Below are 22,064 nucleotides of genomic sequence, written 5' to 3'. Positions count from 1 at the left end.
ATGCATGTGCTGGACACTGAAAGATCACCTTTCTGGCACGCTGGTTTCCAGTGCTTCCCCACCCACATGCGCACTCTCCCATTTTGGCTCTCAGACCTGAAAAAGGTTCGCCAACAGTGTCCTTGCTGCTGAAAAATAATTGCAAAATAAAGAGAAAAGAATACATAGGTTAGCTATTTATTTTCTATAATGTAGTTAACCTAAACCAACAAAAGGAAGTAGGGGATAGTAGGGAGATCATTTTCTGGAAGGTCATAAAGATCTGGCTTTGTCTCAGCCTGAGTGTTTCAGGGGACCAGTGAGATGTTGAAGTGGCTGTTTTTGCTTATACGATGTCCAGAATCACTTCTTGTGAGATGGAGGAGGCAGAGCAACAAATTCTCAGTCTCGCAGTTCTGCCTTGTACAACTTCGTAGAGTTTGAAAATCACAACACGCTTTTGCTGAGCCTCTTTTAAATCTGTGAAATAGCCGCTCATGCGAATGGAGCTTCACACGAAAGTGCAAGCGCCCTCTGTTATGGCACAAAGCTCCATTTGCGTACATGGAGGGCCTGTGTGCCTGATGCTCACACAAATGGAGCTGTGCGTCCACCTGCCACACACACACACACACACACACACACACACACACACACACACACACACACACACACACACTTGCACAGGGCCGCCAAGCTGGAAAGGTTAGGAACAGCTGCTTTAAGACATATTTGGTGCTTAGCTCTGGGATTAAAATGGGCCGAGGGCTGTCACATGTCTAGCCTTGTATACAGCTTGACTGTTTTCTTTTTGTTTGTTTGTTTCAGACCACAGGACGCGTCCTTCCCATGGAAAGAATAAATTTGAAGAAGTCCTCCTTCAATACCTCGGAAGACCTAAACTGGACTAAAGAAATCAGCAGAGACTCCTGCATTTCTGCAGTAAGTTTAACTTTGGGTGTGGGGCACTCTTCTGTAGGGTGTAACAGCATTCTCTTCAATATACACCAGTAGTCCTCGACGTAACAAGAGTTCATTTAGTGACCATTTGAAGTTATAACTGCACTGAAAAATGTGACTTGTGACTGTTTTTCAGGACTGTTATGGCATCTCCATGGTCACATGATCCAAATTCAGATGCTTGGCAACCAACTCATAGTTATGTGTTCTGACCCCCTCCTCCGTCCAGTAACGAAAGCCGAGACAAACTTAACTAGAATGTACTTTTAATAGCAAGAAGCCAAAATCTTGGTGGCTGAAAGCCAAGCAAACAAACAGATAAAGGACCTTGGCAGCAATTCAGACAAACCTTGGCAGCAATCCAGCCTGCCAAGTTAGTTACGTTCTCTTTAGTCAATGCGTTGACTTCTGCAAGAGGGGTGTGTCACAGTCTTTTTTATAGGCTGGAGAGGAGCCTAATGACCACCAGCTGAGCACAATTACCTCCTGTAATTGCGTAATTGTTTCTGACGCCGAGTAGCTCTTCGATGGCGTGCGTCCAGGAACAACTCACTGCTGGCTTCTGGATCACTCTCCCTTGTCTCCTCCCCACTGGTCCAAGGCTCAGGCGCCACCTGGTGGCCAACCAGTCTCTCTGCGCCCTGCTCGGAGTCGGAACCCTGTCCAGGGTCCTCCACATCCTCCAGAGCCGACTCATAGGGCCCCTCGCTGTCAGAGTCTGGTGGCAGCTCCAACAGCTCCTACTGGGCCACAACAGTTATGACAGTTGCATTGTCCTGGAATGATATGATCACCTTTTGCGACCTTCTGACGAGCAAAATCAGTGGGGAAGCCAGTTTTACTTAACAACCTTGTTACTAACTTAACTACAGTGATTCGCTTAAAAACTGTGGCAAGAATTGTCTTCAAATATTGCGGCATCCCCTGGTCATGTGATCCAAATTCAGATGTTTGGCAACTGACTCATATTTATGATGATTGCATGGTCCTGGGGTCATCTGATCACTTTTTGTGACCACCTGACAAGCAATGGGGAAAAGGGGAGCTGGATTGGAAGAAGAAGAGCATGGTTTTAAAAATCAGAGGAAGAAATATCAGTAACTTGTATTACGTTGACAACTGTTTAGTCTGTTAACTGAAAATGCAAAGAGCCTTCAAGCTCTGGTAATGAAAGTCAAAGGGCACAGTGAAAAATATGGCTAAAACATAAAGAAGATTAATAACCAGCTGTAATATTGATACTGAAGAAATTGAAATGGTGGATAGCATTTGCCTTTTGGGATCGTAAACCAGCAGTTACAGTTTTATAGCTTTTAATGTTGTAAGGCACCTGGAGTCGCTCCCAAGGCAAGATATCAATAATACCTAGACTTATGTACTGCTTTACGGTCCTCTAATAGTTTACAGAGTCTGCCTCTTGCTCCCAACAATTTCGGTCTTCATTTTACCCACCTCTGAAGAATGGAAGGCTGAGTCAACCTTGAGACGGTCAGGATGGAACACCTGGAGTGAGCAGTGAGTTAACCTGCTACACTGCATTGTATCCATTGCGCCACCACAGCTCACCGGGAGACGGGCAGTAAACGAACGAACGAACGAATGAATGAGTCATTGCAGTTGTTAAGTGAATCACGACTTTAAGCAAATCCAGCTTCACCAATTATCTTTGCTTATCAGAAGCTGACTGTGAAGGTCACAAATGTTGATCATGTGACCCTGGAACACTACAGCCATCATAAATGAATGCCAGTTGCCAAGACCCTGAATTTTGATCACAGGGCCATGAGGTTACTGGAACAGCTATTAGAGTAAATATATGTCACTTTTTTCAGTGCGATTGCAACTTTGGTCGCTCAACAAATGGTTGTAAGTCGAGGACTCTGTTAGTAAAAAAATATATTATTATCCTCAAATCCCTTGGAAGCCATTACATTTTAGCAGGTGTCTTGTTTCAAGTGTCAAAAGTATGTTGCTTTTTCTTCTATTTCTTAGGTTCCAATTCATTTCTGGGCACTATTTTACCCAAAGCGGGCAATGGAGCAAGCGCACGAACTAGTCAGCATACTGCAAAAAATCTCAGGAGCACTTGAAATCTCATTAGCGGCACCTATTTGGAAAGAATTGAAAGATGACCGAATAGAGACATATGCCAGAGCTATCAAATCATTGCTAAGTAGCGAGGTGTGAGTTTATGGGTTTGTGGTTTTATGACGGTGGTTTCCTGTTATATTCCCCCCCCCCCCTTGCAGCATTTATTGATCTTGCTTTCAAATAAAGTATACTGAGATACAGAATATTAAGACAGGAAGGGAGAAGGAAGAGGAATATATAGTTGGGATGGATAGAGCAAATGTCTAGAATCTGATCTTGGTAAACCTTTCCTGGGAGGAAGCTGCTGAGCCTCAACAGTTTGCCTTCTAATGGATTCATATTTTGTTGAAATATGAACAAACATATACAGTGCTACCTTGATACCAATCATTAATTGGTTTATGAATAACAAAACACAATTTTCCCTTAAGAAATAATGTAGTGAGTCACAAGGCAGTCGACACCAACAAGGTTCTAGCTTGTATGTCCAGTACTAAACAAACAATGAGTACAGGGATGTAATTTTCACATCAAAGTGCGTTGAGTATCAAATTTGATGAGTTTCAAAGCAGTTGAGTAACAAGGTACCACTGTCGTTTGGCATTAAGGTTTGAAATATTTTTGCGACCATAAAGTAATGGCCAAGAGCCAATTTGGTGTAGTGGTTAATGTGCTAGCTGAGAAATCAGGAGACTCTGGGTTGGGAGGCTCTTAACCCACTTATTAGAGTCTTTGTTGTGGGGAAATTGCAAGAAGGGCTAGTGCCCTTCTATCGCTGCACCAGAGAGAGTATTTTAACTTGCTGCACCTTTGTATGCTTTGCCAATTGCACAGTGGCAGATAAGACAGCGCTCCAGAGGGTCAACGTCATTGCCCAGAGGGTCATTGGTTGCCCTCTCCCGTCTTTGGAAGAACTTTATAGCTCCCGCTGCCTTAAGAAAGTTCAAAACATCCTTAAAGATTCATCTCATACTGGGCACCCTTTTTTTGAACTATTACCATCTGGCAGATGGTACAGGATAATAAAAACAAGGAGAAATAGGCTGAAAAACAGCTTCTATCCCAGAGCAGTACCTATATTGAATTCTATTGTATAGTGCAATATCAGGCTTTCAATTTCAATTATATAGAATGTAAAGGATGTATGTTTATGTTTTTATTTTTATAGTTATAATGTACACTGAAGACGGCATTTAATTTCATTGTACCATGTACAATGACAATAGAGTAAACAACTAACTAACTAGTTCACTGTCTTGAGTTGCATGAAATAAAAGCAGGATGTAAATTAATAAATGACATTAGTTCCACCTCCCAGTATGTCTAACCCATAGTGGTATACTGGTATTTAATGGTCTTATTGCAAGCTGGTTACTTACTGTCCTTTCTCTTTATTAAGGGATCAATACAATTAGTCGTTTGCATTATCACAGGAAATAAAGATGATTTGTACAGGGCCATTAAAAGGCTGTGTAATGTACATAATCCGGTTCCTTCCCAGGTACGCCAAATAGTTGTCTCTTGAGCCTGTAAAAATGCTTGAATTACTGATGGTAATATTACTTGTTTGATCACCTGCCTTTTTATGAAGAGCCTCCGAAGTGTCTTTGAGGCCCAACATGAGGTGTAACAGGAAACAGTTTATACTGTTTATATATACATAGTTCGTATATGAGCTTTGGACAGTTTTGTGTTCTAGTGCAATGTTTTTCAACCACTGTGCCGCGGCACACTAGTGTGCCGTGACATAGTGTAAGGTGTGCCGTGGGAAAAACACTTTATATATAGTCAATATAGGCACAGAGTTAAATTTTTTTAACATTTTCTAATGGTGGTGTGCCTCGTGATTTTTTTCATGAAAAAAGTGTGCCTTTGCACAAAAAAGGTTGAAAAACACTGTTCTAGTGATTTAGAGTTTTATGATGTTCAGGTAACGAATGTCAACAATGTTTAGCTTTTCATTGCGAATTGAGAATTCAATAATTTAATAAACGGATCCTTAAAATCAGATTTTTTTAAAAATGTAAATATGGAGAAAACCTGGTTAAACCCTATATTTTTAATAACTTAAAGGTGTTATATTCGGAAATATGTTAAATATTTTTTGTTGAATGGTGGCTTAATTTTTTGTAAGGGGGGGGGAACGGTGCTTACTTTAAGCAATAATAACCTCTTATTGCCTTGTAAATATATTAAAACTCACAGCTTGTAATTAGATGTGAAAAATATGAAATTTTAACAATTTTGATTTTTGAAAGGGCTGTTTCTAACATAAGAAATATTTAAATGCCCTTCTGATTTTAGTGGAAGTGTTTCACGTTTTGAAGTTAGAACCCTTCTGATGAAGTTAGGAAAGGGTACTCCTGATGAAATTAAGCTCGAAGTAGAATGGCTTAAAATATATTTTATGCAATAATCAAACTGAGAATTGTTGAAAGAGAAACATTTGTTTCTTGTCCAGGCATTTATTAATTCCAATCATTAATTGCTACAGGTTATTAATGTTCGAACCATTACAACCCAGTATACTAAACTTAGAAGTATAGCCCAGAAGATTCTGTTGCAAATTAATTGCAAGTTAGGTGGAGAGCTGTGGGGTGTGGACATTCCATTGGTAAGTAATACTGACATTATTTCTCTTCAGTGAAGCTTAATTCAGTAAGAATAATAATTCTCTAAAATAATGTTGCACATTTTATGTATGAATACTTGTGTTCTTTACGTGGCACTATTAATATCCATCTTTCTCAGTTCCTTTCACTTCTCTAGACATCCCCTTTCACTTAATTATAACCTGCTGAAAGTTGGGAGCCTTGAAAAGAATATGTCAGGTAGAGAACAGTGGTCAGGGTCATTTCTGTCCTCTTACAGTTTGCTTGGATAAGATGCTTTTTCAAAAAGAGACAAGTGAAGATGTACAAAACATCCCACCAAAGAATTCAACTGATATGCTTAAAACACATTACCATATTTTTCAGAGTATAAGACACACTTTTCCCCCATAAAAGATGAAAATTTGGCTGCATCTTATACATCGAATGTACCCCACCCAGCCGCCGACCCCCACCCTTCAGCCTTCATGTTTTATACCTGGTCCAGGCTGCAGGGTTTGCCACAGACCATTGCTTCCTTTGTGGCTTCTGTTTTTGGCCTCTGCGCGTTGTGTTTTCAGCCTCTGAACGCTCTGTTTGAGACCTGTTGAAGGCTGCGGGGATCACCAGAGTACATTGCTGCTGATCGCCACCTCCGCGTATCACATTTTCAACCTATCTGTGTTACGTTTTCTAGTGGCGAGGTGCTTTGGCAATCCCTGCAGCTTTGAACAGGTCTCAAATGGAGTGTTTGGAGCTGAAAACGTGGCAACCCAGAACAGCTGCTGCTTTGTCTGACCACATCCGCATTTCTCCTGCTTTACTTACTGGAGTTCCCTGCAACGAGCAGCCCCAATGAAGCCCACATGCGCGAACACAACCTGCAAACTAATGTGCTGAAGCTGACCATGCTATTTGCTAAGGACACTAGCCAGATGAATACCGATAGATGCTGGTAGGTGGAGGGAGATTTTTTTTTCTTATTTTCCTCCCCAAAAATTAAGGTGCGCCTTATACTCTGAAAATACGGTAATATTAGCCTTAATCCTATCATCCACTACTATTTAAGAACAATTATTTACGCATCAAGAATGACCCCCCCAATGGCAACAGTTGCCACATTTCCAATGAGAGCATCAACCAGAAGCAGAGATCCATGCTAGCCAGTTTAAGATTAAAGTTATGGAGGTTTGAGGATGTAACAACAACGAAGTCAGGTAGAGCATTCCAGGCATTGACCATTCTGTTGCTGAAATCATATTTTCTGCAATCAGGTTTGGAGCAAGTTACCTTAAGTTTGTATCTATTGTTTGCCCGTATATTATTGTGTTTGAAGCTGAAGTAGTCATTGACAGGTAGGATGTTGTAGCTGTCAGAGTTTTGGTAACGTGTCTATTATTATGAGATAAACCCAGGAGCAAAACTCAGCACGCAGAACACAGAGCCTTTAGACAATTAATAGTGGTTTATATATACATAAATACAGACAAACACATGGTAGATAAATTCCTTACCATTCAGCTCGGACACAAGGAGAGAAATGAGACACACAATGAGAGAGAGGGATGCCCTGTAATGACAACCTATATATAGACACCTCTTTAAAAAGTAAATGACTTGTGTGGACCCTACCAGAGACTTAAAGAGGCGATACCATATATTGCTGAATCATCCTCATTGCATCAGCTTACAGTTTACAGTGTACAACCTTACATCAGCTGGCAGATATTAAATCCTCATTACCTGACAATAGCAGACAATTTTATGTACTACGCTTAGGTCAGACCTTAGGCGGTGTAGTTCTAGGTTGTCCAAGCCCCAAATTTCAAGACTGGTGACATAAGGTATTCCATTGTGAGCAGAGGAGTGGAGGACTCTTCTGGTGAAATACCTCTGGACTCCCTCAATTGTGTTAATGTCCAATATGCAGTGTGGATTCCAGGCAGATGTCTAAGTCTATTATTGCTATTACAGAAGAGAGCTTTCTCTTGGAATGTGAAAAGTAGAAATGCTACTGTCTTTGGCAGTGTTTGCTGCCTGAAGTGCTTATACTTAAGAAAATGGATAACACATTAATGTATGTGAATAGAGAGAAAGTTATTTATCATGTTTTGTTGTTAAACATACCAAAAATGTCAGCTGTGAAAATATCTTGTCATGGTCCTTTTATGGAAGGTGATAAGAAAAGGGAGACACACTCTTACTGTAGTCATCAGGAGTCAAGATTAACTTGAATTATTGGCTGAGCCACGGGGAAACTCCCATGCTATTAAGACAAGTGCCCAGTATTGTGCAGAGACCAGGGCCCCAAAAGTAGTGAAGTAGGAGAGGGATTGCTGTTTTGCAGGCCTCTATTGAGGTTAGAAATGACAGTCCAGCTTGCTTGCTTACTGTTTTCCCTCCCGTATTCTCAAGTTGGATGCACAAGAGGGAGCTATTATCCAGGTCATGGTTGCCCCAAAGGTGCTTTTTCAAGAGGCAGTTGGACTTTGTTTTTCCCCCCTTGAAAATGTTTCACTTCTCATCCAAGAACTGAAGAATCTTCTTGGATGAGAAGCAAAATCTTTTGAAGGCGGGAGGTGGGGTGTCAAATAAAGTCCAATTGCCTTTTGAAAAAGCACTCTTATGTTTAATGGTTAGAATACCAGACTTAGAGACCAGGAGACTCTTGAGTTCTAATCCTACCTTAGACACAAAAGCCAGCTGGGTGACTTTGGACAGGTCCCTCTGTCTCAGCCCAATTTACATCGCAGGGTTGTTGTGGGGAAAGTAGAAAAAAGGAGAGTGAGTTATGTCCACTGCCTTGAGTTGTTTATAAAAATAAATAAATGAAGGTGTAAATAAAACAAATGGGCAGGAAACCTTTAAGCACACCTGTTTGTCTGCCTATCTAGCTGGATATCCCTTGCAGATGTGCATGTGGGGAGTAACGCCTTGTTCTTCCTTCCAGAAACAGCTGATGGTAATTGGCATAGACGTGTATCATGATCCCAGCAGGGGGAAGCGCTCAGTTGTGGGCTTTGTGGCAAGTATCAATCCGTAAGTGTCCTCTTTAAAAAAACAAAAACAACACCTTTAACACAGAAAAAGAACTACAGGCCTATATCATTATTAAATGTATATAAAATATTTGCACCAATAATAGCAGAAAGATTAAAATGATACTTGAATAAATGTATCTATCCAGGCCAAAATGGATTCTTAACCAAAAGACAAATTAAAAACAATGTTAAGATTTATTCTAGATATGCTGGACTACTATAAAGTGCACTCTGACAACTTTTTGGCATTCAGATCTATGGGTCTGTTCTAGGGCTGGGGCCCTTGCTTGAGTTCACATAGAATGGCTGAATGGCTGTGGAGATTCTCAGTCTTCCAGGTCATGGTTCCCCCAAAGGTGCTTTTTCAGGAGACAACTGGGCTTTCTTGTTCTTCTTTTGAAGATGTTTCGCTTTTCATCCAAGAAGCTTCTTCAGTTCTGACTGGATGGTGGGGAATGGAAGGATTTATTTTCATTACAGGCAGCTGGTCATTTGCATCCTTTTAGAGGGTCCTTGAAGCACTTGGAGGTTTATCTGTGTCCACAAGGTCACCTGAGTGGTGCAAATGGTTCCTGTAGTCTGCAATTTTTTTCTCTGGAAATCCATCCCTACTCCCACACCATTCAAAGGGTGTTCATCCCAAATTGTATGGCTAAAAGTCTGTAGAGATTCTGTCATCCAGAAAGGTGCTTTGTCAGGAGGCAACTGGACCAAAGGTGCTTTTTCAGGAGGCAACTGGACTTTCTGTTTTTTTGGGGAAGATGATTTGCTTCTCATTCCAGAAGCTTCTTCAGCTCTGAAGACTGATTTCCAAGAATTTGATACTTCTGGTCTTGAGGATAAAATATGCCCTGGTGATTTATATATTCAGTTTTTTAAATTTGAAAACAATATCCTTCCTGTCAAAAGTTAGCAGCTTGGCTTATTTCTGAGCTAAGCTTAATTCACAGATTCCCCTGCTCAGCCTTCTCCACCCTTCTTCCTTGTGTTCCACCATCTCTCATCAGCTGACTTCAGAAAGAGAATCCTCAATCTTCCCTCTCTTGTCTTGGATATGGAACCAATTACAGCAGGTCTTAATCCTGATCGTTTCCCAGGAGCCACTAATTTCACGGGGTTGGGGAGAGTTTTCTTCTCCTGTGCGCTGCTTGGGGAATCCAAGCATGGTTAACGTCCATTAGCCTAGAGACTGAGTTACGTAATTGTTGTCCACGCCGCCTCTGACTGGATGGGTCACTTTTTTTAACCCAGTCCAGCCTGAAGAGATGTATATCAATTTCTCTCTAGACTAATCGACATTCTCAAGGATTCCATGGATTTGTTTTCGTTCCCTTAAGTGTGTGAGTAGTTTAGCTAAGGAATTTATGGCACGGAGTGAAAAACGGCAGTTCGCTGCCAGTTGTAGCACTCACCTCGTTGCGATCGCCCTCCGAGGCTCTAGCGACTGAAGATTCGGCAGTGCAGGGACCGCGCCGCTGCTTGCCTTGAGCTTTGATCAGGGGTCAGTTCACCGCTCTTTCAGCTGCCACGCACGTTCGGGGTCGGTTCGCCGCTCCGCGTCGCCTGATTCAGGGAACGATCTGCCCTGACAGGTGTGGTCTAATTTCCCGATTCTTCATCATCATCATTGGAGAACCCTCGGGCCGCTTAGTTCGCCGCATGTCCGCTGCGGTGCTGGCAGGCCCGCCGCACAGCTGGCAGCTGCAGCTATTCAAATGGCACATTTTGAATGTCGGGCCGAAATTGCGGCTGCCATTTTGGGCGCCCTGTTTTCACGCACACGGGACAGCAGCAAGGGGCGTGTCCTCGCTTTCGTGCCAGGCAGCGACGTTACGCCAATGGCTCTCTCCCTCGTTCCCTCTCTTGCTTGGTCATTCGGTGTGAGGAGGTTGCGTGCAGCAGTTCTGAGTCGCATGGTGCAGTTAGCTATCAGAGTGAGATCAACCTTTGGTGTTTCAAACGGTTTGACTCGGTGGAGATTGAGCCTTTTCATTTACTCAATTGTAATAGCATGGTAGATTTACCACTTCCCGGAGGTACTGTAGAGCCTATTAATGCTCCCCAGCCCCCGATTGAGGCTGAAACCACTCAAGGGCTAGCAGGGCCACCACCAGGGCCTCCACCCAAAAGCCCCGGACCTCGTCTTCGGCTCCAGATAGAGCCTATAAACGCAAGGATAAATCCAAACCGTCGGAAAAGCCCTTTGGGCCGGCTAGCGGCTCACCCCCTGTGCTAGTCCCTCAGCGGATTTCTCCCGCTTCCCCCTTGCATATTCCTGGGAACCAAGGTTGGTCTCCTGATCTGCCTTTACCTCCAATTCCAACCTTAGAGGAGGGGGGATTGGGGCCTCAATCCCCTCCAAGTCTATCGGAAGTAAGCCTGGCCTCGGCCCCCACACCCCCACGTTCAGCCACCTTTATACCTACTGCTGCAGGCCTGAGGCCGGCAGAGGCCAGGACCTAGGCCTTCCCCCAGAATTATACCATGTGATTTCTGCAGCAATCTCCAAGGGTTTAGATGCGGAGTTACATTGTAGGGTTCAGGGCCCCAGGTCGTCTGCTGCTGCTGCTGCTGCTGCTGCTGCTGCTGCTGCTGCGCCTGCAGATTTACCTAATCCTCAGGCAGACCCACCTTCGCCTCTTACCTCAATTTATAGTGAGGATTCAGCCTTGGTGGAAGAAGGGGAAATATTAGACATTGATTTTTCAGACAATGAAGGGATGGCTCAGGACCAGTCTACTTCTTCTGGTTTATTCCAACCTACTTTATTTAAATCTCTGTTGTATAAGGCGAAAACTACCACTAACATGGGTGGAGCTGCCATGCAGGCCAGCACTGCAGTTGGTCTGGATGCAACAGAACGTTTATCTGCTGAACAGGTGTCAGAACAGGAGGTCATTCCATTCCCTAAGTTGTTCCTCAATATTGTTCAAAAGCAGTGGGCACAGCCCACTGTAGTTACCCCGCCCAGCAATGGAGATAAGAAATTATACACTTCCACCCCAGAATTGGAGGGTATCCTCCAATTTTCCACAGTGGACCCTCCTATTGCCGCCCTCGCCTCACCAGCCTTGATTCCATTGGAGATTTCTGAAGGGTTGAAAGCGGAGGACCATAAGGCTGAGTTAGTCATTCGGAAAACTCATCAGCCTGCGGCCTGGGCCTTACGTGCTGCTACTGCGGCATCCTTCTTTAATAGAACATCCTTGGTCTAGCTCAAGCAACTGCAGGGTAGGTTAGGCCCTGATGACATGCGCCTTCACCAAGATATTCCCAACCCCATGGCGGCCTTGGAGTTTTCTGTGGACGCTACTCTTAATGCAGCGAAATTCGCATCCTGAGCCGTAGTTTCCAATGTAGCATCCTGGCGATTACTGTGGCTCCGCCATTGGCAAGCTGACATTCACTCCAAATAGTAGCTGGCTTCCACCCCATTCAAGGGCGGGGCATTGTTTGGGCCAGCTCTTGACCCAATTCTCATTGAGACTAGGGATAAGCGCAAGGTGCTCCCATTCACCAGTAGGCGCGCTGACAGGAGGCAATAGCCTTATAATAGACGCCAGCCCTTTCGTGCAGGCGACTCGGGCTTCAACACCGCCCCCTATATTCCCCATTATAACAGACCCTTTACCCAACCTCAGGACAGGGGTCAGGATCGTACCGGAGCCATAGATAGGGGTCGCCAGCAGAACCAGGCACAACCTCGGGCTGGGCTGCCATTTTGTGGAGCCAGCAACTGGTCCTTTCGGAGGTACCGGTGACTCACAGGGGGAGGGGCCTATCAGCGGGCATCTTCTAGACTTCGCTCACCAGTGGGCGGAGACCACATCCAATGCTTGGGCCCTCCAGGTAGTGAGGCTGGGCCTCACTCTAGAGTTTCTCTCCATCTTCCTGAGGCGATTCATCAAGTGCCCTGTACCCAGGTGCCAAGTAAAGAGGCGTCTAATGGATGCCGAGATACAACATCTCTTATCCATCAAGGCCATAGAGCAGGTTCCAAAGGGACAGGAAGGACTAGGCTTCTACTCCATTTTATTCCTAGTGCCCAAGAGCTCGGGGGGATGGCGGGCCATTCTAGATTTGAAAAGGCTCAATCTGTACATAAAGTATCAAAGGTTCAAGATGCAATCCCTCAAAAGCATCTTGGCATCCATCCGCCAGAGCGACATGATGACATCAGTCGATATCAAGGAGGCGTACCTCCATGTGCCCATCCACCCGGCACACCGGAGATTCCTACACTTCCATTTTGCTGGGCGCCATTTCCAGTATCGGGCCCTGCCCTTCGGCCTATCATCGGCCCCCAGGACATTCACCAAACTCCTGGCAGTCATAGCGGCATCACTTCGTTCAGTGCCCATACGAGTGAATTGTTACCTAGACGACATCTTGATCCTATCCTCATCACGGCACCAGGCCCTCCAAGATCTCCACTTCACAATGGACACTGCAAAACCACGGATTCGTCCTGAACCTCCCTAAGAGCCACCTGCAGCTGACCAGGTCTCTGCTCCACCTGGGGACCGTCATCAATTCAGAGACGTGCGAGGTATCTCTGTCTCAGGACAGGCGACAGAGCATTCAACATCTGGTGAGTGAAGTGTTAACTCAGAGACTCTTACCACTGGGAACCCTATCTCAGCTACTCAGGAAAATGATTTCCTGTATAGACATTGTTCCCTGGGCCCGGTTCCATGCCCGCCCACTTCAATGGTTCCTGCTCCCCTTCCAAAGGGCCCACACCAGCTATTCCCAAATCAAGGTTCGACTTCCTCCCAAGCCTCTCAGATCTCTCCGGTGGTGGACCTCCTCCAAACTTCTCAAGGGGAGCCCATTGAAGGAACCGGACCGCATCCAGATCACTATAGATGCCAGCCTCTTCGGGTGGGGAGCCCATGCCTTGGACCGAGTTGCTCAGGGCCGCTGGTCGGATCACAAGCTGAGAAACAGTATCAATTGGCTGGAGCTTCGGGCCATCTGCCTAGCCCTCCACGAAGTCCGGGACATAGTAACAAACAACATACTGTTCCGGACCGACAATGTGGCCTCCAAGGCGCACGTCAACCGCCAAGGGGATACCCACTCCAGATCCCTGATGCTGGAGGTGGAGAAACTGCACCACTGGGCGGAGGGCAGACTGTTATCGATTCGGGCGGAACATATCTCAGGCATTTCCAACACACAGGCAGACTGGCTGAGCTGAGCCACCGTGGACCAGGCGGAGTGGCGTCTCCACCCCGCCCTCTTCCAAGAGCTCTCTCGCCGGTTCGGCCAGCCCGAGGTGGATCTCTTTGCACGGCCTCAAAACTCGCAACTTCCCCGGTTTTACACCAGGTACCAGACCCCCGGGGCGGAGGGCGTGGATGCTCTCCGCAGCCCGTGGCCGGCCTTCTCTATGCGTTTCCGCCTCTTCCGATCCTTTCGCTCGTCATTCAAAAGATCCTGGCGGAACAAGCAGAAGTCCTTCTGGTGGCCCCGATGTGGTCCCGGCGCCCCTGGTACGCCGACCTCATGCATCTCTCAATCTCACGCCCGTGGAGGATTCCGGGCAACCAGATCCAGCTCACCCAGGGAGCTCTCATTCACCCGAACCCCCAGCTGTTGCAGTTAGCCGTGTGGCACGTGAGCGGGCTATTCTAACTGGCCTTCACTACTCTAGCAAGGTAATTGACACTATTCAGGCGGCCCGTCGTCCATCCACGACTCGTATTTACGAGGCCACCTGGCAGGCCTTCTGTAGGTGGTGCCGTCGTGCCGGGGCTGACCCTATTAAATCTTTGGTGCCTCAAGTGTTGGACTTTTTGCAAATGGGACTTGACAAGGGCTTACACCTAACACTTCGTAGACAGGTTGCCCATTGACTCAACACGCACGGGTCAAATCTTTTCTGAAGGGTGCAGCTAACATCAGGCCTCAGACCGTGCACCGTTACCCTACTTGGGACTTGTCGCTGGTACTCAGAGCTCTCACAGCCACACCATTTGAGCCCATCCAATCAATCAGCCTCGTTTGCTTACTCTTAAGACAGTGTTCTTGGTGGCCATTACATCGGCCAGGAGGGTGTCTGAGCTGGTGGCACTTTCCGTTCGCATGGACCTCTGCATATTCCACCCCAATAGAGTCGTCCTCTGCCTGGACCCGGCCTTCCTTCCAAAGATCAACACCTTGTTTCACAGGATGCAGGAGCTCATCCTCCTGGACTTCTGCCCCCGCCCTTCCCATCCGCAGGAACGCCAGTGGCATCACCTGGATGTGCGCAGGACGCCTCGGCGCTATGTGAAATGTACAGCGTCATTCAGGAGGTCGGAAGCACTTTTTGTATCCTTTCAGCCTTCTTCCATGGGGCAAAAGGTGTCTTCCCACACCATCGGCCGATGGCTAAAGGCATGCATCACTCTTGCTTACGACAGCCAGTCCTGGCTGGTCCCCAGGCACATCACTCCTCACTCTACCAGGAGCGCGGCTACCACAGCGGCCTGGGCTATGCAAGCCTCAGTGGAGGAGATTTGCAGGGCGGCTACCTGGTCGTCACCATCATCATTTATTAGACATTACAAGGTTGACATGTATGCCTCACCTGAGGCCTCCTTTGGGCGGCGAGTGTTGCAGAGGGTGCTCTCTTCTCCAGAGGGCCCTGACCAGCCTGGCTCCCGCCCTGGAACTTAATTGCTTTGGCATGTCCCATGCTTGGATTCCCCAAGCAGCGCACAGGAGAACGACTGTTGACTTACCTGAACAGTCCTTTTATGTGTGCTGCAAGGGGAATCCAAACCTGTCCGCGGCTTCGGCTGGCCAGGGCTATTTCAGGACTCTGACTTGATGACTTGACTTTACTCTGGACGTGACTGTTGATACCTCTTTCTTGGCTACTGCCATCAGTGAATTGATACACATCTTTTAACGGCTGACCTTCATACAAAACTGACCAATCCAGTCAGAGGAGGCGTGGTCAACAATTACGTAACTCAGTCTCTAGGCTAATGGACAAAGTTAACCATGCTTGGATTCCTCTCGCAGCGCACATAGAAGGACCGTTCTGGTAAGTCAACAGGTTGTCTGTAGATATTTTCACAGCCCTCTTTTTGGCTTGTGCAGTATACAGGCCCTCAATGGAAAGCAGGTATATATGGACTTGATGATACATAATCAATGAGCAGAAAGGGATTGAGGTTCATATTGGATGAAGGGAGTAAGGGAGATTTTTGCCTAATTTTAAAATGAGCGGCAGAAATATTCAAACCTTTTTTTTTTTTTACTTTTCCATTGTTTTCATTGGGTTTACACCCCAATAGAATTGTTTGAATTCCTTTCGCAGAGTGTTTTTTTTAAAACTTTATTAAAAAATTTGGCTTAATGTTGAATTGAGAGGTTTTATGCTTTGCATTAACATGATTAATATCATATCCTTTTCTGCCACCAGAATTGTGACACAATGGTATTCCAGGGTTTTATTCCAGACGCCTCATCAAGAAATAATAGACAGCCTAAAAGTCTGTTTAGTAGCTGCTTTGCAGAAATTCTATGAGGTGAGAAATGAACTATTATTTACCAATTCTCTGGAATTTATAGAGAAGCATGTCCAGATTAGCTATTTTGCATATTTTTTTTGAGAAGGTACATTTGTTTCATTGTGCTGTCTTTACAAGTAGTCCTCAACTTACGACCACAGTTGAGCCCAGCATTTCTGTTAAGTGAGACATTTGCTAAGCCAGTTTTGCCCCATTTTACGACTTTCCTTGTGACAGTTGTTAAGTGAATCATTGCTGTTGATAAATTAATAATTTGGTTGTTAAGCGAATCTGGCTTCCCCATTAACCTTGCTTGTCAGAAAGTCGCGAAAGGGGATCACAAGACCCCAGGATATAGCAAAGGTCATAACTAAGGCTAAAACATATAAAGAATGGTTGCTGGAACCGGGTATGTCTAGTTTAATGAAAAGAAGGACTAGGGGAGAATATCTCAGGGGCTGCCACAAAGAAGAGGGAGTCAAGCTATTCTCCAAAGCACCTGAAGGCAGGACAAGAAGCAATGGGTGGAAACTAATCAAGGAGAGATTCAGCCTGGAAATGAGGAGAAATTTCTAAGCAGAACTACTTGCTTCCAGAAATTGTGAATTTTCCAATACTGGAAATTGATAAGAAGTGGTTGGACAACCATTTGTTTGAAATGGTATAGGGTTTCTTGCCTAAGCAGTGGGTTAGACTTGAAGACCTCCAAGGTCCCTTCCAACTCTTATTCTATTGTATTCTATTGTATTCTATTCATATGAACCATGGAGATGGTGCAAAGGTTGCAACTATGAAAACCAGTCATAAGTCACATTTTTCAGTGCCGTTGTAACTTTAAACAGTCACTAAATGCACTGTTGTAAGTCGAGGGCTGCCTGTAGATGAAAACAGGAGTGCTTTGTAACAGGAGCTCCACCGGTTTCTTCTCAGTGACTCGCCAGGGACTGTTCTTCTGAATCCTTTTAGAGGAAAGGCTAGGATGGAAACTGGAAAGAGAGAGAGAGCAATTTCTTTATTAAAGCTGGTCCTTTTCCCTCCTGTACAATAGGTCACATCCCAAACTTTGCTTATATCTGAGCAGCTCATCCTAAGTGCAGGTGGACTTTGACTTATAATCATTTATTTAGTGACCATTAAAAGTGATGATGGCATGAGAAAAGTGCTTTGTGACCATTTCCCCCACATCCATTGCAGCATTCCTGTGATCAAAACTTAGCCTGGCAGCTGATTCATATTTATGACAGTTGCCATGTTCTAGGATCACATTATTCCCTTTTGCCACCTTCTGACAAATCAATGCAGACGCCAGATTCACTTCACAGTTGTATAAGTAACTTTGAACTCTTGTGCTGGAGAAGACTCCTGCAAGACCCTTGGACTGCAAGGTGATCCACTGGTCAGTTCTAGAGGAGATCCACCCTGACTGTTCTTTAGAAGGCCAGATCCTGAAGAGAAAACTCAAATCCTTTGGCCACCTAATGAGAAGGAAGGACTCCCTGGAGAAGAGCTTAATGCTGGGAACGATTGAGCGCAAAAGAAGAAGGGGACGGCAGAGAATGAGGTGGATGGATGGAGTCACCGAAGCAGTTGGCGTGAGCTTAAATGGACTCCAGAAGATGATAGGGGACAGGAAGGCCTGGAGGAACATTGTCTATGGAGTCGGGATGGGTCAGACACGACTTTGCAAGTAACAACAACAAAGTAACTTAACTGCAGTGATTCACTTACCAACTTTGGAAAGAAAGATTGTAAATTGGGGTAAAACTCACATAACAACTGTCTCATTTAGCAACAGAAATTTGGCCTTGGTCGTGGCAGTAAGTTGAGGATTCCCTATAGTTTAGATTTTTTTTTCTTTTGCTACAGATCAGGCAGAAGAAAAGAGAGGACCAGTTCCACTTTTAGCAAGAAATCATTGTAATTTCCTGGATCAAATCTAGATATGAGCTGTTAGCTCTTTCTGATTGTTGAATGTTTGTTCTCTCGAAGGTCAACCATCATCTCCCGGAGAAGATCGTGATTTATAGAGATGGAGTTTCAGATGGCCAGCTGAAAATAGTAGAAAGCTATGAAATTCCACAGCTGGAGAAATGCTTTGAAGCTTTTAATAATTACAACCCTAAAATGGTGGTGTTTGTGGTTCAGAAACAAATCAGCACCAACATCTATTCATCAGTTGGTCAACAACTTTCAGCTCCTCCTCCAGGGACAGTATTAGACCATACAGCCACCTCTCGAGACTGGTGAGTGAAAAAGCTTTCACCCAGCACTTCCCCCCACCCCAGATCTCCCAGTGCCTTCTGGAAACCGCTGCTGGGAAGTGGGGAGTTTAAACCCAAAGGTGCTTTTGAGCTGAAGAAGCTTTTCTTGAGAAGCAAAACATCTTCAAAGAAAAAACGCGGTTGCCTGTAGAAAAAAGAAACAAAACCAACCCCTCCCGTCTCACCTTTGGGACAATCATGACTTGAACGACTGAGAATCTCCATAGACTTGAGGAGTTTAAAATGTTTGTATTTTCTCCTTTCCTCTATGATAATTTTTTTCCCCCCTATAGACACAGCTTTGCAGTAAATGCAAACACTGGGTTTTTTATTTGTATTTATTAGTTTGTCAAACATGTACAAGATAGCAGGTATAAATATAAACATGGACATGAACAAAGGAAATGAGTACAAATAAATGGGGACAGGGATGGTAGGCACACTGTGCGCTTATGCACGCCCCCTTTACGGACCTCTTAGGAATGGGGTTTACAGCAAACAGCCTGGTCAACCTCAGCACTGATTTAGTATGAGCAGCTGATTGGCAGTTGGATCTGCTTCCTAGAATATCACCGATCAGCTGTTCCAGGCTGCGGGGGTCGCCTCCACACGCCCCATTTTCGGCCTCTGTGCATCCCGTTTTTGGCCCATTCCGGCAGTGAAAAGTGGCAGCAGTGATCCCGCCACCTGGAACAGGCCAAAAATGGGGTGTGTAGAGGCCGAAAATGGGGAGTGCGGAGATGGTGATGGCCAGTGGTGATCCCCGCAGCCTGTTACAGCTGATTGGCGATATTCCGGGAGGCCAATCCAACCTCCAATCAACTGCTTGTGCTAAATCAGGCTGTGCTGAAGCTGACTAGGCTGTTTGCTGCAAGAAGGCAAATTGCTGGGAGGTAGAGGCCTAAGGGTAGGTGGGGCTTCGGCAACATTCGCTCTATAAGATGCACATACATTTCCACCACTTTTGGGGTGGGAAGAAGTGCGTCTTATCGACCGAAAAATACGGTAATTCTTTCTCTGCTGACAAGTTGATAGAGGTTCAACTCTGTTCTTTTTCCCCTTATTTTTTCCCTGTTAGGGTGGACTTTTACTTGATAGCCCACTACTCGCCACAAGGTTGCGGCATTCCTACTCACTACGTCTGTGTGAGGAATACAGCCAATCTGACTCCTGATCACATGCAGAGGTGAGTGTTATGTTATCCCTCAGTTTCAGATTTTGCTTTCTCATTATACAGGAGGCAGAATAGGACTCTAATGAATACATAAACAAAGCAAGAAGTACTGAATGTAGCAAAAAGATGTTGGAATTGTAATGATGAAAGTTAAGATTTTTCTTCATGGGATTTTAAATATATTTTTAGAAACCACTATGTGTACAGCTTTGTTTCATAGTCAGTGAAGCAACCTGAATGAAAGGAGAGAGAAATTAGGATTTTCTTACTTCTTGGTTTAAAAATCAATTGCCTGGGAAGGGAGCCTCCAGCTGCATTATGCCTTTCTTTGCAACGTGATGGGATGGCCCAAAACTGTATCCTAGTTGCCTAATTGCCTGGGGCTTCCATGCAGCTCTTTAGCCAATATTTTTCTTCTCAAGCTTGAAGCAGGACAAAGGTGTTTAAACACAGGTGAAATGCTACCGGTTCGGGATGGTTCACCCGAACCTGTAGTAAGAAATGCTACCGATTCACCCGAACAGGTAGTAAAAATATTTATATATTTATATTCGCTAGAAATCGCGCGGTATAGCTGATTGTCACACAGCTGATTGTCTGAACTTTTAAAAAACTTTTTAAAGCATTTTTTAACTACCAGTTCAAGTGAACTGGTAGTAAAAAAAATGCTTTAAAAAGTTCCGACGATCAGCTGTGTGACAATCAGCTGTGCCGCCTGAACGTTGGAACTTTGTTTTACATTTTTTTACTACCAGTTCACCTGAAAGCACGAAATCCAGCTTTCTAGTGAATCTAAATTGCGCATCACAGCTGTCCCACCCCCCCACCCCCGCTGTTCTACTTTTGCAGACTCGGAAAAGGCTTCTTAGTGCCTGCGATGTGCATGTGAGCAAAGCGAACCGGTAGCAGACTTCAGAGCATTTCACCCCTGTGTTTATATATCACTTCCTTTCTGGATGGAGTGAGGGATTTCCTTTGCAAAGGGTAAAATGAATCCAAGAAATGATGGGGAATCAACCAGTTTTTTCCTTGCAGCATTTAAGAACATATACTGATTGGAATATATTGGAGTTTAGAGATTTGTCAACCCAAACGAGAAAATACATTATGGATCCAAGTGATAGAAGTAGGCATTCTAATCCGGAGTTTCCTTCTCTCATTCCTGTTTTTTAATAGGCTGACTTTCAAACTTTGCCACCTCTACTGGAATTGGCCAGGAACTATCCGAGTGCCCGCCCCGTGCAAATACGCGCATAAGCTGGCTTTTCTCTCAGGGCACGTTCTCCACCATGAACCATCAATTGAGCTGTGTGACAAACTCTTCTTCCTGTAGCTTCTGCAGTGGGCTGCCTTCCAAGAGAGAGCAGGAACTGAGAATTGCCCTGTTCCAGCCCTTCCCAGTTTCACCACCCACATCAACTGGAGACTCTGTTTTATAATAATGTTTATTTGGTCAAGGACCAGAAAAAAAAGTTTTTAAAAAATTACCACACCATAGTAAAATAGAAAAGGTGAAAGAAACACAAATAAAAATGTGGCTGCTTTACTAGCACACTATGCAGTAAAATAAATACCACCTCATAAACAAGATAAGCCAGTATGTGTTAAATCTAAAATGGTAAATAAAACAAAAATATATATTTCCATAACCAGTTATGCCTTATTTTCATTGCAGCAACACAGAATTTGGCTATTGCATAGGTGATAACGGGTTTCAAATTTTGTAGAACATGGTTCATACAGAAATTGTCTGGTCTTCCTGGAAATTTTTATTTTATTTTTATCTATTAAGTTTATTTACCACTTGTTTCGAAGTGACTCTGGGTGACTTAAAGCATAAATTTGCTTACTAAGGGCAGACTATATGCAGACGTGATGTCTCTTAGAGCAGGGGTGTCAAACCTGATTTAATTGAAGTCTGCATCAGGGTTGTGTTTGACCTCGGGGTTCCAATTTGCTTTCTAACATCCTTAAGTAGTCCTCAAGGTCTATCTGTAAAGTTTCCAAAAGATGACCTAATTAATTTATGAGCCTCGAGACAAAGTTCAAAAGAAATCCATTCATTTATTATGGTCAACATTTTGGCATGTTCTTCTGCGGAGCCGAAACTGACTTTCGCTTAATTGTGTTTGAACTTTACCCCTGTATCCCCTCCTATCTTCTGTGTCATAAATCACATCCACCAATAAGGTGCTGCGGCAGGCTATGAACATGCACATTTCACACGTCAGCTGTAGGAATATGAGACCTGACTGGCCAAAGGTATGCATGGAATTCTCCTCCCTTTTCCTGTGTCAACGATAGTAGTCATGGAAACGCTTTACAAGTTGACACTATCACTTCCTTTCTTCTATCTAACGGCTCCGTCCATTCGCTGCTGGCCCGAGGGAGGGACAGCTTTGTAATATCCGCTCCCCCCTTTTCTTTTGCCACTCTCTCTTTAAAAAGCTTTAACCAGA

The 22,064-nt window shown here is 44.7% G+C and overlaps 1 protein-coding gene across 4 annotated transcripts in view; it reads left to right on the top strand.

The window, feature by feature from the left end:
* Positions 1-21,252, top strand: part of PIWIL2 (piwi like RNA-mediated gene silencing 2) — a 47,586-nt gene extending 26,334 nt beyond the window's left edge. For 2 of the 4 annotated variants that reach the window (XM_087706140.1, XM_087706143.1), the window contains 9 exons: positions 808-921; positions 2,932-3,120; positions 4,430-4,531; positions 5,525-5,644; positions 8,572-8,660; positions 16,083-16,188; positions 18,160-18,413; positions 19,510-19,617; positions 20,782-21,252. In XM_087706140.1, coding sequence (XP_087562266.1) covers positions 808-921; positions 2,932-3,120; positions 4,430-4,531; positions 5,525-5,644; positions 8,572-8,660; positions 16,083-16,188; positions 18,160-18,413; positions 19,510-19,617; positions 20,782-20,938 — 1,239 coding nt within the window. In that variant the 3' untranslated portion in view covers positions 20,939-21,252. The remainder of the gene's footprint in view (positions 1-807; positions 922-2,931; positions 3,121-4,429; positions 4,532-5,524; positions 5,645-8,571; positions 8,661-16,082; positions 16,189-18,159; positions 18,414-19,509; positions 19,618-20,781) is intronic. The other 2 variants (XM_087706141.1, XM_087706144.1) reach the window with 2 other exon arrangements.
* The last annotated feature ends 812 nt before the right edge of the window (positions 21,253-22,064 follow it).

Source organism: Thamnophis sirtalis, unplaced genomic scaffold (assembly GCF_051295495.1).
Source record: "Thamnophis sirtalis isolate CommonGarterSnake01/CBP01778 unplaced genomic scaffold, rThaSir2_p1.2 scaffold_2, whole genome shotgun sequence".
Classification (NCBI taxonomy): Eukaryota; Metazoa; Chordata; class Lepidosauria; order Squamata; family Natricidae; genus Thamnophis; species Thamnophis sirtalis.
Note: the sequence above shows the minus strand (reverse complement) of the source record. Positions and strands in the feature narration are given on the sequence as shown.